Source organism: Apteryx rowi, unplaced genomic scaffold (genome assembly GCF_003343035.1).
Source record: "Apteryx rowi isolate R43461 unplaced genomic scaffold, aptRow1 scaffold_1157, whole genome shotgun sequence".
NCBI classification, from domain to species: Eukaryota; Metazoa; Chordata; class Aves; order Apterygiformes; family Apterygidae; genus Apteryx; species Apteryx rowi.
This window is the reverse complement of record NW_020447372.1, coordinates 111,269-123,078: the sequence shown is the minus strand read 5'-3', so window position 1 is coordinate 123,078 and position 11,810 is coordinate 111,269. Positions and strand designations below refer to the sequence as shown.

At 36.7% G+C, this 11,810-nt stretch overlaps 1 protein-coding gene across 5 annotated transcripts in view; it reads right to left on the bottom strand.

Moving 5' to 3' along the window:
• Nucleotides 1–9,464: 9,464 nt before the first annotated feature.
• Nucleotides 9,465–11,810, bottom strand: part of PKP4 (plakophilin 4) — a 67,024-nt gene continuing 64,678 nt past the window's right edge. For 4 of the 5 annotated variants that reach the window (XM_026080777.1, XM_026080748.1, XM_026080769.1 and 1 more), the window contains 2 exons: nucleotides 10,414–10,487; nucleotides 9,465–9,827 (listed from right to left, as the gene is read on the bottom strand). In XM_026080777.1, coding sequence (XP_025936562.1) covers nucleotides 9,579–9,827; nucleotides 10,414–10,487 — 323 coding nt within the window. In that variant the 3' untranslated portion in view covers nucleotides 9,465–9,578. The remainder of the gene's footprint in view (nucleotides 9,828–10,413; nucleotides 10,488–11,810) is intronic. The other variant, XM_026080758.1, reaches the window with a different exon arrangement.

Sequence of the window (11,810 nt, the reverse complement as noted above, 5' to 3'; positions counted from 1 at the left end):
CGTTTGTCAGTGTCTTTTTTTTTTTTAATCTAACAGAACAAAACCAGTAGATACAACTCAGTTTCTTCCTTTAATTTGACTTTGTCCCACAGCAGATACTTTTTGTGTGGTTAGGTCAGGAAGTTCACAGCCCCTTTGATATATCTGTGTTGAAAACCAGCCATTATGTTCAATCACTGTGCTATTTATTAATCAGAAGGAAAACATTTGCAACTATATTGTCTGATCTTAAAACTAAAATAAGCAGGGGAGAAAAATGCATCGATGTAAATGCCCCCTGCATAAAAAGTGACACACACATCCCTCAGAAGCTAGATAGATCTCCCTCTATAGAGATATTTTGGCTGTATTTATATTCTAGTTTTTTCATAATGACAGTAAAGATGACTGCTGTTCTAGATGTTTCCTCAGAAGCAAACAGTTTTGTGAATAGTAATGATCAAAATAAAGCAAGAATTCGAGAAAGTGATTTACATCGAAGTTCCAGGTACTTAATTGTAATAGCCTTTACATACTGGGAATTTCAGTAATTAGTCTCACTCAGCATAATGACTCTAAGCTTAAGTTGTTTTACATCATAAAAATAAATCTCTGTAAGAATCTCAAAAGATTTGTTTTTCCTTCTCTTGATGTTTTCAAGGTTTCCTGCTCTCCAGTCACCCTGCATTTCCACTTTAGGTCATTAACATAGGCACTAAGAAACTCAGTTTGTCTTCATTATCATCTTTGCTCATGAAGGTTAATGACAGGATGCACAAAGCTTTTGATGAGAAAAGAGGACTTCAGTTCCTAGTCTTCAGACAGCAGAGGCCTATTTTAATGGATTGTTTTTTTATATGGCTTAGTAACACATGCACAGATATAAATGTTTAAATTATAGGATTAAAGGTCCTGAGGACACCTCAGGACCTAGCGTAACAATCCAGGAAGAGTGGAAGGCAGCCATGGTCATTTGCACTAAGCTACTTCGGACAAGTACAGTCCAAGCAATCCAAGTCCCAGTTCTGTTGTCTGTTGTTCTCCCCCCGCAATGAGCCTTGGTAACACAAATGAGCTGCTGTCACAAGCCAGGAGCTTGCTAACTAGCTTGCTAATAGTCATAGTAACTAAAGCCTAATTAAGATCACACTCACTAAAGCAAATATTTACCGTGATTCATGCGACGTTCTCAACGGTGCCCCCATAGACAAATGCTGTAAGATCTTTCAGTAGCCTTGGCGTATTTTTAGAACTCTGCTAGTGTTTTTTTATAGTTGAAGGGATGAGTTGCTTTGCCTTGTCTTATACGTTCCTTTAGCGTGGCAGTAAATGGTTGTGCAAGCAGACCTGAAGGAAGGATGTCCTGTGGACCAATGTGAAGAGTACGTTGCTTTGTCCCTGCTTGCTGCTGTCTTTCACCTGCGGAAGGAATGCACCTTTTGCCTTGAAAAAGGTACTAGGTATTAATGGTAGGAATAGCAAACGTCTTGCAAACAAGGTGTCAAAATGGCTCTGTATAAAGGTATGAGTTGAAGAAATATTGGGTCCAGAATCTAGATTCCTTGGTGGGGAATATATCTAGAATAGCCCCAGTTAAATCCATACAGTAGTCAGATTTGGAGTCAAACTTTACTGCATAGGGTGATTATCATAATTAAAATTCTTATTTGATAACAAGCCCCAAAGTCTTCAAATGTTAAAAAAAGGTTTATTCCAAATTATATGTCTATTCCATGACAATGGACCAAGATTTGTATTTTTCCAGAATTATTAAAATAAAATAATATTTAAAAGGTTCCTTTGGAAGTAGGCCCCAGGTGGATTTTCTGAGATCAGATCTGGTTGTAATTACTTAGTGTTATGAGATCTGTATACATAGGATTCTTTGTGAGGATGTGAATTTGTGCTGCCTATGTTGCAAGCTGAGCAAAACCCATGTAATTGCAGTTTATCAACCCAGACTTTCAGAAGTCAAAAGTGCCGTTCAGTAACTTCTCTTACTCCAGTAACTCAGTTAAAAATAATGTTGCGTGTCTTTTTGACCTTCAGAAACATGATTGTTCACCTTAAACCTAGGAAAGGCTTTACCACATCAGACTAAGTGCCTGAGCACTTTGCTCTGATAGTGAGCTGTGGGAGTTGGCTCGGGAACAGAACAGGACAGGTGTACAGTAAAATCTTGCTGCAGTGGCTGTGTTCAACAAATGGAAGAAGAATTCATCTACTAATTTTTCAATGCACAAACTTTTAGTATCCCTGTTATCCTGGAGTAAGGCGTTTTATAGCTTAACTGTGGTGAATGAAGCAATGTCTCCTTTTGATGCTTTTGAACTTGCAACATGTTTTTATCTGCTTTTTCCCTTTTCATATTTAAAGAGACAGTGAATAATCTTTCCCTATTATGTTTTCTAGGCCACTCATAATTTTAGTAGGCCTTACTTGGTGATATCTTCAAAAAACTTAATTTGATTTGTGATTTGTAAATTTGCAAAAGTTTTGTTGACTTGTTCCAGTTGACTCTTTCCGGACTCTTCTATGTGTCCTCCTATTTCTTTCTCTCTGGGCCGACACCACCTGCTCCTGGAAATTTGTTACTGTTCACTTTGATTTTTATTCTATTGCCTCTTCTCCTGACGCTTCAGTCTGAGACAGATTTTTTTTTTACTTCCCTTATGAAGTTAAAAAGTGCTGGCATGTGATTCATCCTAAGCTACTCCAGGGTAAATGAGACTATGAAAACTGATAAAGGTGTTTGGGATTTCTTTCTTTCTTCTCTTCTCCTTCATCTCCTTCCTTCTTTTTTTCCCCTTCTTTTCCTTCTTTCTATGGCACCTTCAAGTGTACCTCTGTCAGGCTTACTGTTTCTTCAGTAATTGGTTTTTAAAGTCACTTTACAAATTGCTCTTCAAGCTCTTCCTTTGTTTGGCAGATTTTTGCATTTAACCTACCAAAGATTTTGACCCTTTTTCTTTTCCTCATTTGTTCATGGCTTCAGCCTTTTGAAGGATGAATATTTACTTCTCTCCTCTTCCCTTATCTTGCTGTTTAATCACACTGGCTTGGGATCCTTTGGAAGGAAAATTTCTTGAAAGCTGTAAGATACTACTGCTGTATATCCAGCAGTTAAGGTGTTGCCACTGGGATGGAATCTATCATCTAGACGATTTTTGAAAAGTTGTTCAAGAGCTTGAGGAATGGAAATCTCGTGGTTGCTTTTAGACTTGTGTGCCTTACATAGCAGCAGAACAGATGCCTATTCCTATTCACCATCTTTAATTCCTGCTGTCTCCCTGAAGTATAAATGATTACCTGGTGCTGAGTTAAAGCTGTGAATATCAACCTTAATGTAAAAAAAGAGGTTACCAGGGACTGAGCTCAAAACATCAGCACACTTAATCTGTAACAAATGCCTTAAACTGTTTTTGTAGAAAGCAGCCTATTTTATTTTATGGAATATTCATGAAAAAATCCATAAGCAGATCACTTCAGGGACACTAGTGAGGTAGAAATAATTTAGAATAGGGCATTTTCATGATCACCAGCTGCAATAGGCAAGGTTTAAATTAAGAACAGTTAATAAGATATCTCATAAAAATATAGCTTTTTACTTGAACTTCTCTAATCTCCAAAGTTTAAATTTGCCCAGATACACTTAATAGTAATATAACCTCATTTGCCTCAGTGAAGCATCAATTTCTTTTAAATGCCCATTGGGCATTCTGATGTAGAAACACATTTTAGCCTGGATGACTTGTTAAATTCACCCAGAATAAATTCACCTAGAAACCTAAAGAACAGTGCTCCTGTGACAGAATAGCTATAGATCCCCAAACATGCTGCTATTGCAGGGTCATAATATGCCATTTCTTACATGGTAGTTAATGACAGAGAGTGATAAGCATAACAGGAGACTTACTGCTACAAATATTTGAGCTAATTAAAATATTAAATCACTTTGTTGCTTGCCAGGGAGATCTTGGTCTGTTCTGCAGTGATAGTGCTGGGGAGCTTGCAAATGGCTTCTCATCTGTTATTCGTCCAGGCTATTTTTTCCAGACTCCCAAAAGGGTACACACTGAAAATGCCATCACAAAATCTCAACTAAATAAAAAACTCCCTCCCTTCCCTCCCCCCCCTCCTCCATGGGAGTACAAGCAAATTCCATTATGATTCTGTAATGATGTGGGAAATTATTATGGAATGAGCCAAGCAGAATATTGATGCTGTAAGGGAGAACGCACACTTAAGCGTACCATTTTAAATGACCTTGGTTACAAATAAAGGCCAAGACATACAAAAAAGCTGCCAAAAAAAGAATGATTTCAAACAGATTTTTCCATGTACTGTTTTGCAAAAGCCATCATCAACTTTTTAACAAAGTTATGACTATTTCATCAGAAAGTACAGTGACTAAGCAAACAAACAAAAGGGCTGTTAGAAATGAAACTGTGTAACTAACTATCCATACAGTATAAGGCTCAGTAAATAAGAGGCATTGTACACTCATCAAAAGAACTTAAAAACCCTTTACAAGTTAATTTAACATACATAAATGAATTGTATTTTTCTACGCAGCTGCATGATTGCTGCCCATGAATGCAACAAAAAAAAAAATTATGCATGCAAACAGAACCAAGCTTAAATTCTCTAAAATTAGTAACATAAAACTTGACATGCCAGCTGGAAACTTGTTTCTGGAAAAAAAAAAAAAATCATGTTCTTGTCAGCAATTTACATGGCTCTCAAAGTTATAGTATCCCTCCTAGAATACCTTGGATCTTCTTAAAAATGCTCTGATTTATCTTCCCCCCCCCCCCATGCATAGCTCTGTAATAGAAACTGTATTACAGTGCAGAAAGTTTCTGATTACCTATTCACAGATGCTTCATTTATGTAACCTTAGCATAGTTAAACAAGTTTTAATTCCTAGTCTGTTGAATTAGTGTTACAGGCTATGACACAGCGTGACTAAACTTCATATTTTTAAGCCCATAAACAATTTTGTTGCGCTTTCCATTTTCATTTCATAGGTGGCATAGCAGTTTCTCCCCCGTGAATGTTTTTAGCCCAGTGTACTATCGGACTGGCGGAAGTCCGGACGTTCCTAATGCCGCCGCCGTTCGCTGGTGTTCAGCTCGACCGCAGCCTGCAAGGGGCCCGTGTTTGGAAGCCAGGCGGGAGAGGCACTGTCGGTGGGATAGTTACGCTGAAGTTCTGTTTTGTCTATAAAGCGGCTATTTTCTCGTCGATGAAGACTAGTAAATCTACAAAACCAGACCGCGCTAGCTGCTCAGCGTCGTTAGGAAGGTGCCGTTGTGCACAGCAGTAGTAGAGGTATCAGACAGCCTTAACAAGCTTCGGTAAGGTCTGGCTGGTTCCGAGGGCTGGCACAGCGAAAGAAGCGGTGCAACCAGAAGTGAAGCCGTGTCTCATAGAAGATACAAGCTAATACTTATCCTCTCCCCTCTCCCCCTCTCATTTTTTTTGGTAATGAAAACTTTACATTTCTTGTGGTACAATATTTGTGAGTTGGGAAATAACACACTCTCTTCTCCCAGATACCTTAGACTGCGTTTGGTGAAGAGGGGGCCTGTGCTGACCCTGACTAGCTTTACCTGTTACTAACTTAACATATCACCTTTATTTCACAGTGTGCGATGTTTTCCTGTAGGCCTTTCTATCCAGACTTACCTATCAGATTTTTCATGGTTGGCTGTATTCTCAAAATGACAAAGCTAAAAGACTTTGAAGACTTTGTTTCCTTCTAATCCTTTAATCTACTGTTGTTGGCAGCTGTCCTAATTTATCCAGGGCCACACAGGGCCACAAAATCTTTTTTCTTTTTTAATTCTTGATTAATGTTCACATCTTTAATATTAGTCTTTCTTACAATAACACAAACAGCAGCTACAAATGACTAGCGTCATTGGATTCCTTCACTTCAGTTAAGCTGGTGTCTGTCAGCTCTGATAGTCTGAATAGTTCATCTTTTTCCAAAGCGTTTACAATATCTCTTACTAAATCTTTTTTCTGCTTAACACAGCTCACCTCCCGTGAGGCTCACCCATGCTGTGCTTTTCTTTTTTTTTTCTGTGCTGGAAAGTTTTGTTGGTGTGGTGGAGTGCCAAGTGAGACGAAAACCTTCATTAAGCCTATTCTGCCTTTGCATAGCTGTGTTGCCAAGCCATGTCTAGGTGTCCTCGCTGGAGCTGTACGCCTCTGTGAGTGTTTCTAGAATTGGTATTTTAGGGTATATTCTAGCGCATTGTGCTACAATAAGCTGAGTCAATCCATTTCTCTCCCAGTAAGCTGCCAAAACATTTGTCTGCCGTCAAGCGTACAGGAAAAATTTTAGAAGGCGGTGGAAGACTGCAGCATTTAAATAACTTCAGTTATAGGGGACTGCTTCTTATTTTGATATAGCAATCCCCCAGCTCAAGCAAAATGGATCTTCCACACAAGCTAAGCCTCTAGCTGAATATATTGGGTGCTTGATGGTTAAAAGGATAGACATCTGAGGAAAGGTACAAGTTGACTTTAGAATTAAGACATACTCATTAAGACAACTAACATTAACTCAAAGAAAATAATCGTGTGAATGCTGTCCTGAAAAAAATTCTCATCTGTCCTTTGATATGACTTCTTGTATATAACTATACCAATTACACCAAAATTTCAAGTCAGGCAGTTGAAGATTATGAACATTTTTGTACAATTTATATTGCTTAATTATTTGTTCATAATGGACACTTCTTATTCGGGCAGGAGTAAAGACCAGGAAAGAAAAATCTTTTTGCAGGGGGCAGGATTTATTCTGTGGCTAGTTAAATACAAATCTACTTTAAGCTTTTTACGAGATAGGGTAGCATGGACACAGGTTATTTTCAGCACTTGTCTCTTATCATCCTCTGGCATTTAGTGATAACAGCTGTTTCACTGGGGTCAGTGTTGCTTTGAATTGTCCTCCACAGGAATTTTTTTCATAAAGGGACGTGTACAAGTCTGCTGTTGAGTCTCACTGTACATGTTCTTGATCTGTTCTAATCTGAATCTGTTTAACTCCCTGCTTTTGATAAAGTTCAATTTCTCTTTTTCCTTTCATGCATTTACAATTTAATTGTTTGAAAGGTGGAAACAAAGAAGTGCATTTCCCAGCGCACTATTACTGTTAACCTCCAAATTAGCATCACCCTCTCCTGAGGCCATCTGCTTTTTGAAAAAAATCAACAATTTTAATTGTCCTCACTGGAATGTCGAACTGAGTGCAAAATGGCAAATATGATCTATTTTAAAAGAATTCAGCTTACCTTTATGCTCCTGACATTTTAAAATGGTCTCAAAAGCCAGACTGCATTGTGAAAATGAACAGTGAAATGAAATCTTGCCCCATCTATTTTTTCCCCATTTTAACCCATTCAGTTTGAAACTGTATATAAATGGAATTAACCAACAAATATACTGTACAGATCATTTTAATCAGTATAGCACCAAGACATAACAATGTGTAAAATACATAAATAAATGAGACCAGTAAAAAACAAAAGAAAATGAACATAATGAAATATATATGCTACAGCACAGAAGATCCAGGTTGTGGTGCTGTCCCAGATCTTACTGCTTTTGATCGTTATGAAACAGCCTCAGGTGAGAAGCAAAAATCATTCCATCATTCCATCATACAGCTGTTTGTTACACTGAAATGACTACCTTCCTTTTTTTTTTTTCTTTTTTTTTTTTGGAGAGCTGTTAGTGGATTCAGAGAAGAAAATAATGATAATGCACTATGACTCTTTTCAGAGAAACAGTATCCCATTTTGTTATCTGAAGCTAATTTAGTCTTCCTGGGACAATGAAATGCCAAATAAGTGTATCTGGCTCAGAGAGCTTACCACCTTAGTGAGTTATAGGCATACCGTATAAACAACAGTCATCTACATTTATCTGTGTACCAGCTTACAACTGACCCTGAAGGCAGCTAGAACTATGATGAAAGATCAGTGCGGAAATTGTTCTTACGAGAAAAAGTCAGAGTGAAGTAAATGGAAACTATATTCTGCCTTAAAAGAAAAAAAATAGTCTTTTTGGGAAGGCAAGGCACCACCTGCGCAATACCGGACCATATTGCCCTCAGGAACACACGTGTAGTCACACTGCAATCAATGGGAATCGCATGGCTGCATACAAAAGTTAAGACCTAATTCATTACTTTCATTGGGCTGTTTGTCATTCCTTTCTTTTCCCTTTTACAGTCGGGGGCCAGCAGCAGTCCAGCCAAGGAAGGAAAAGTGAGTGTGGCTTGCTCTCTAAACTTGGGAGCAATTCTGCTCACCTTTTCGCTTTTGATTGATGCAGTAGTGCAATGATGGGTAATGATGCTTACTTACGATTACAGACAGTGTAAAGTTAATAGACCCTAAAACATGAGGAAAGTATACAATTTAGTTACTTTTTTTAAAAAAATCAACAATTGGGATTGTAAATAGATCTAAGCAAAACATTCTTCAGGTAGTCCAAATGGAGACTGCACTTTCTATGAAAGCAAAATGATCCTGATTTTCTTTGCGGGGGAGCAAGGGAAGGAGTGGAGAAATGGTGGGAAGACAACAGGGTAGTGTTGTGAAATCTCTTGGATTGCCCATATCAAAAGTAAAAATATTAGTTTGGGGGGGGAAAAAAAAAAAAGAGAGAGGAAAGTGCGTAATTTCATGCTTTGGTATGCCAGCCTGAACAAACTGTAGAAAGCTGGGGAAATGGCCAAAATGTTTTTGACATATTCAACCTGCTTATAACATGCAATTTGACTTCACATTCACTGTATTTGTTTCTGAATATCACACACAAAATAAAAAAAATGAACAGGGAACAACTTTCCATGGATGAGACTTCCATATTTATTGTTCTTCCATGTGCATAGAAAATGGCAGTGAAGTTTCTTATGAAAGAGGCAGGGAATGGGAAAGGTGTAGATATACTGTACTGGACTTTGTGCTTCAGAATTACACTATTCATTTTAAAAAGTTTTTTTTTTTTAATTTATAACACTTCCTTGGATTTTATTTTTTGTACGATGTTTCAAATGTGTTTTAAAATGACACACTGCATTACAAATGATGGCACTTTTAACCAATGTGGCATTTCCATATTTACACCAACAAAATAAATTTACAAGACGTAATAGCATACAATCTTGACATTTAGTAATAGCAATAAAACCAGGGCATCCATTTTATTTTTTTCTGTACAAACTATCAGAACAAGACTTTTATTCACATTAAAAAAATCAGCTTTAATTTGCTCTGACCTACACACTTTCAAAATTCATTTTACTCAATTCTCAAACCTTTCATCACATCGCCCACACCCTCACCAGACTATAGGATCTACAAGTAATTATACCTAACATCTAAACAGAGCAAAAAAACCCATCCCTTCCAGTTTTTCTTGCACCTTCCTCATAATTCCTCATTAAAAAAAAAAAATCTTCTTTGTTCCTTCTTTTATTTCACTTTCACATTTCATCACCAAAACAGCAAATGAGGCCATTCCACTTCTTCTCAAGCAAGATGAGAAATATACTGTTTATTTTTATTTCTTTAATGCTACACCCAGGAGTCAGGTGAGCCTGGGTATTGTTCTGCTCTATAAGAAGATCGTCTGGTGGAATAAAAGTCTACATAATTTGTGGTTGATTTCAGTCCATATTGTGTTGTGTAATCTGAAGTAGCAGGAAAGTGAACTCGATCATCAAAATATGGGTCTTCATAGCTATGTGGAGATTGCAAATATAACCTGTATGCATCATAGTTTTTTCTGTTGGTATCCTCTTGACTGTAGTACAATTGCTGATGCTGTTGCAAAAATGAAAGAAAAATATTCTTAAAAAATAATTAACAGAGAAAAGACTTGTTTCTCAAACTTACCATTTATGGAAAGGTGGTGTATAATGTATGGAAATGCAGCTGCACCAACAATGTTAGTAGCATAGGTTTCACCCTCCATGAAATGTACCCAATGTTTAAATGAAACTAAAACGGTGGAAAACCACCTCTAAGCCTACCTGCATGACACCTTCTGCGTTCACTGGGAACCTAATAACTGTCTAAAAGTAGTATTTTTAAAGCATACATAGACAGTACAGAGTCTGACTACTCACCAAAACAAAAAAAAAAAAGTCAGGAGACTGGTTTTAGATCCAACCATAAGAAGAACAGACTAAAATAAGTGACTATAAAAAGAAAATTCACAGACAATAAACTAACAATTGCTAATATCCTTCTAAGTACAGTAATCCCCAATAACAAATTAACTGTTATAGATATATGCTATAAAAAGCTCCGATATTAAAATATATACTCAAAGACCCTTAAGTTCCATTGAAACACCACATGCTGAATCTTCTATCAATATCCTTTCAAAATAAAATTTCAAAGTCACCTGTAGTCGTCTATTTTGTTCTCTTGCTGGTGAGGAATAGGAACTGATGTAAATTGGCGAAGGTTTGCTGGAACCTGTGAGAAAACAGTTTATGGCATCAATTTTAATATTTATTTTTTTTTTACCATTCTTTTTGCTTTTATTTTACCCACAGAAATTATATGGCACCCAAACAGTTAAGTTTGCAGATTTTGGTATCTACTGTCTAATAATGTAGTCATACAGGTAACAAAGTGTCATGAATACTGGCTAAACTCTGCACCTTGCACATTGTTGCCAGAAAGTGCTTCCCTTTCAGTCTGTGTACGCAGCGATGTGTTTGACGCTTTCTGAATACAGTACAGGACGACAGAATCCACACGGCGCTGGTAAACACGAGCCTTCTCCTTTTCATTCTTACAATTTTACAAGAATATCTGTCTTAGCACTGTACTTATGAAAACTCTCAAATGCTCTGAGAACCCCAAAGTTGAGTCCTAAAAGATAAACCCTGGGTGGATGGAAAGCCTTTGCCAGTATATTCAGTCATATTTATGTAGTTACTAACTTAAAAAGTATATATATATATATATATATATATATATATATATATATATATACAGTATGCAATTGTTCCCTCAAGAGGGCTCATACAGACTTGCCATGTGTAGTTTATCATGCAACCTTTCTTTTCAAGTCTAATGCAGTATTTTAAAGTGAAACAATATATACAAAAACAAAACATACACAAAACAAACAAAATATATGCAAATATATCTACTGCAGAATAACATACCTGATTGAAAAAAAAAATAAAAGGTTGCTTTATAAACAAGGCATCACACTGTTTTCTTAAAAATACCAGTGTTTTAACATACCATTCATGGCTGTAAGGGCTGTTAAATTGCCTAGGAACCATATATCACCGTTAGTAAACGGTAGCATGAACTTTATATTTAAAAACAACAATACAAGAAAATTCTGTCCCTCAGCAATAGCTAAAATTGAAACCAGGAGGCTTTTCTGTGTTGCTGTGGGGTTTTTTTTGTTTTTTTTTTTCAGACAAATAATCATTACAACAAGGAATTTGTTTCTCCTTGTTCACTGTCATCTCATGACTTAGGTCAAATAGTATGGAGGAAAGGTGAAATCAAGTATGAAGTCTTGGTATGTTTTTTGTAATATTTATGAATAAGAGTATAATAAAATGATTTTCTGTAACAGCGTTAAATAAGATTAAATTTTCCAAATACCTCTTATCTCCTAATATGCAAACAAATCTCTTCTTATTCTGGTAGTGTGTGCAATTTTAAAGAAAATAGCACAGTGAAGACAGATGAACAGCCTGCTCTGTTCCACGTGCAATGAATATGAATAAAAATGGAAAACAACATTAAGCAACAGTAACAAGCCTGCTA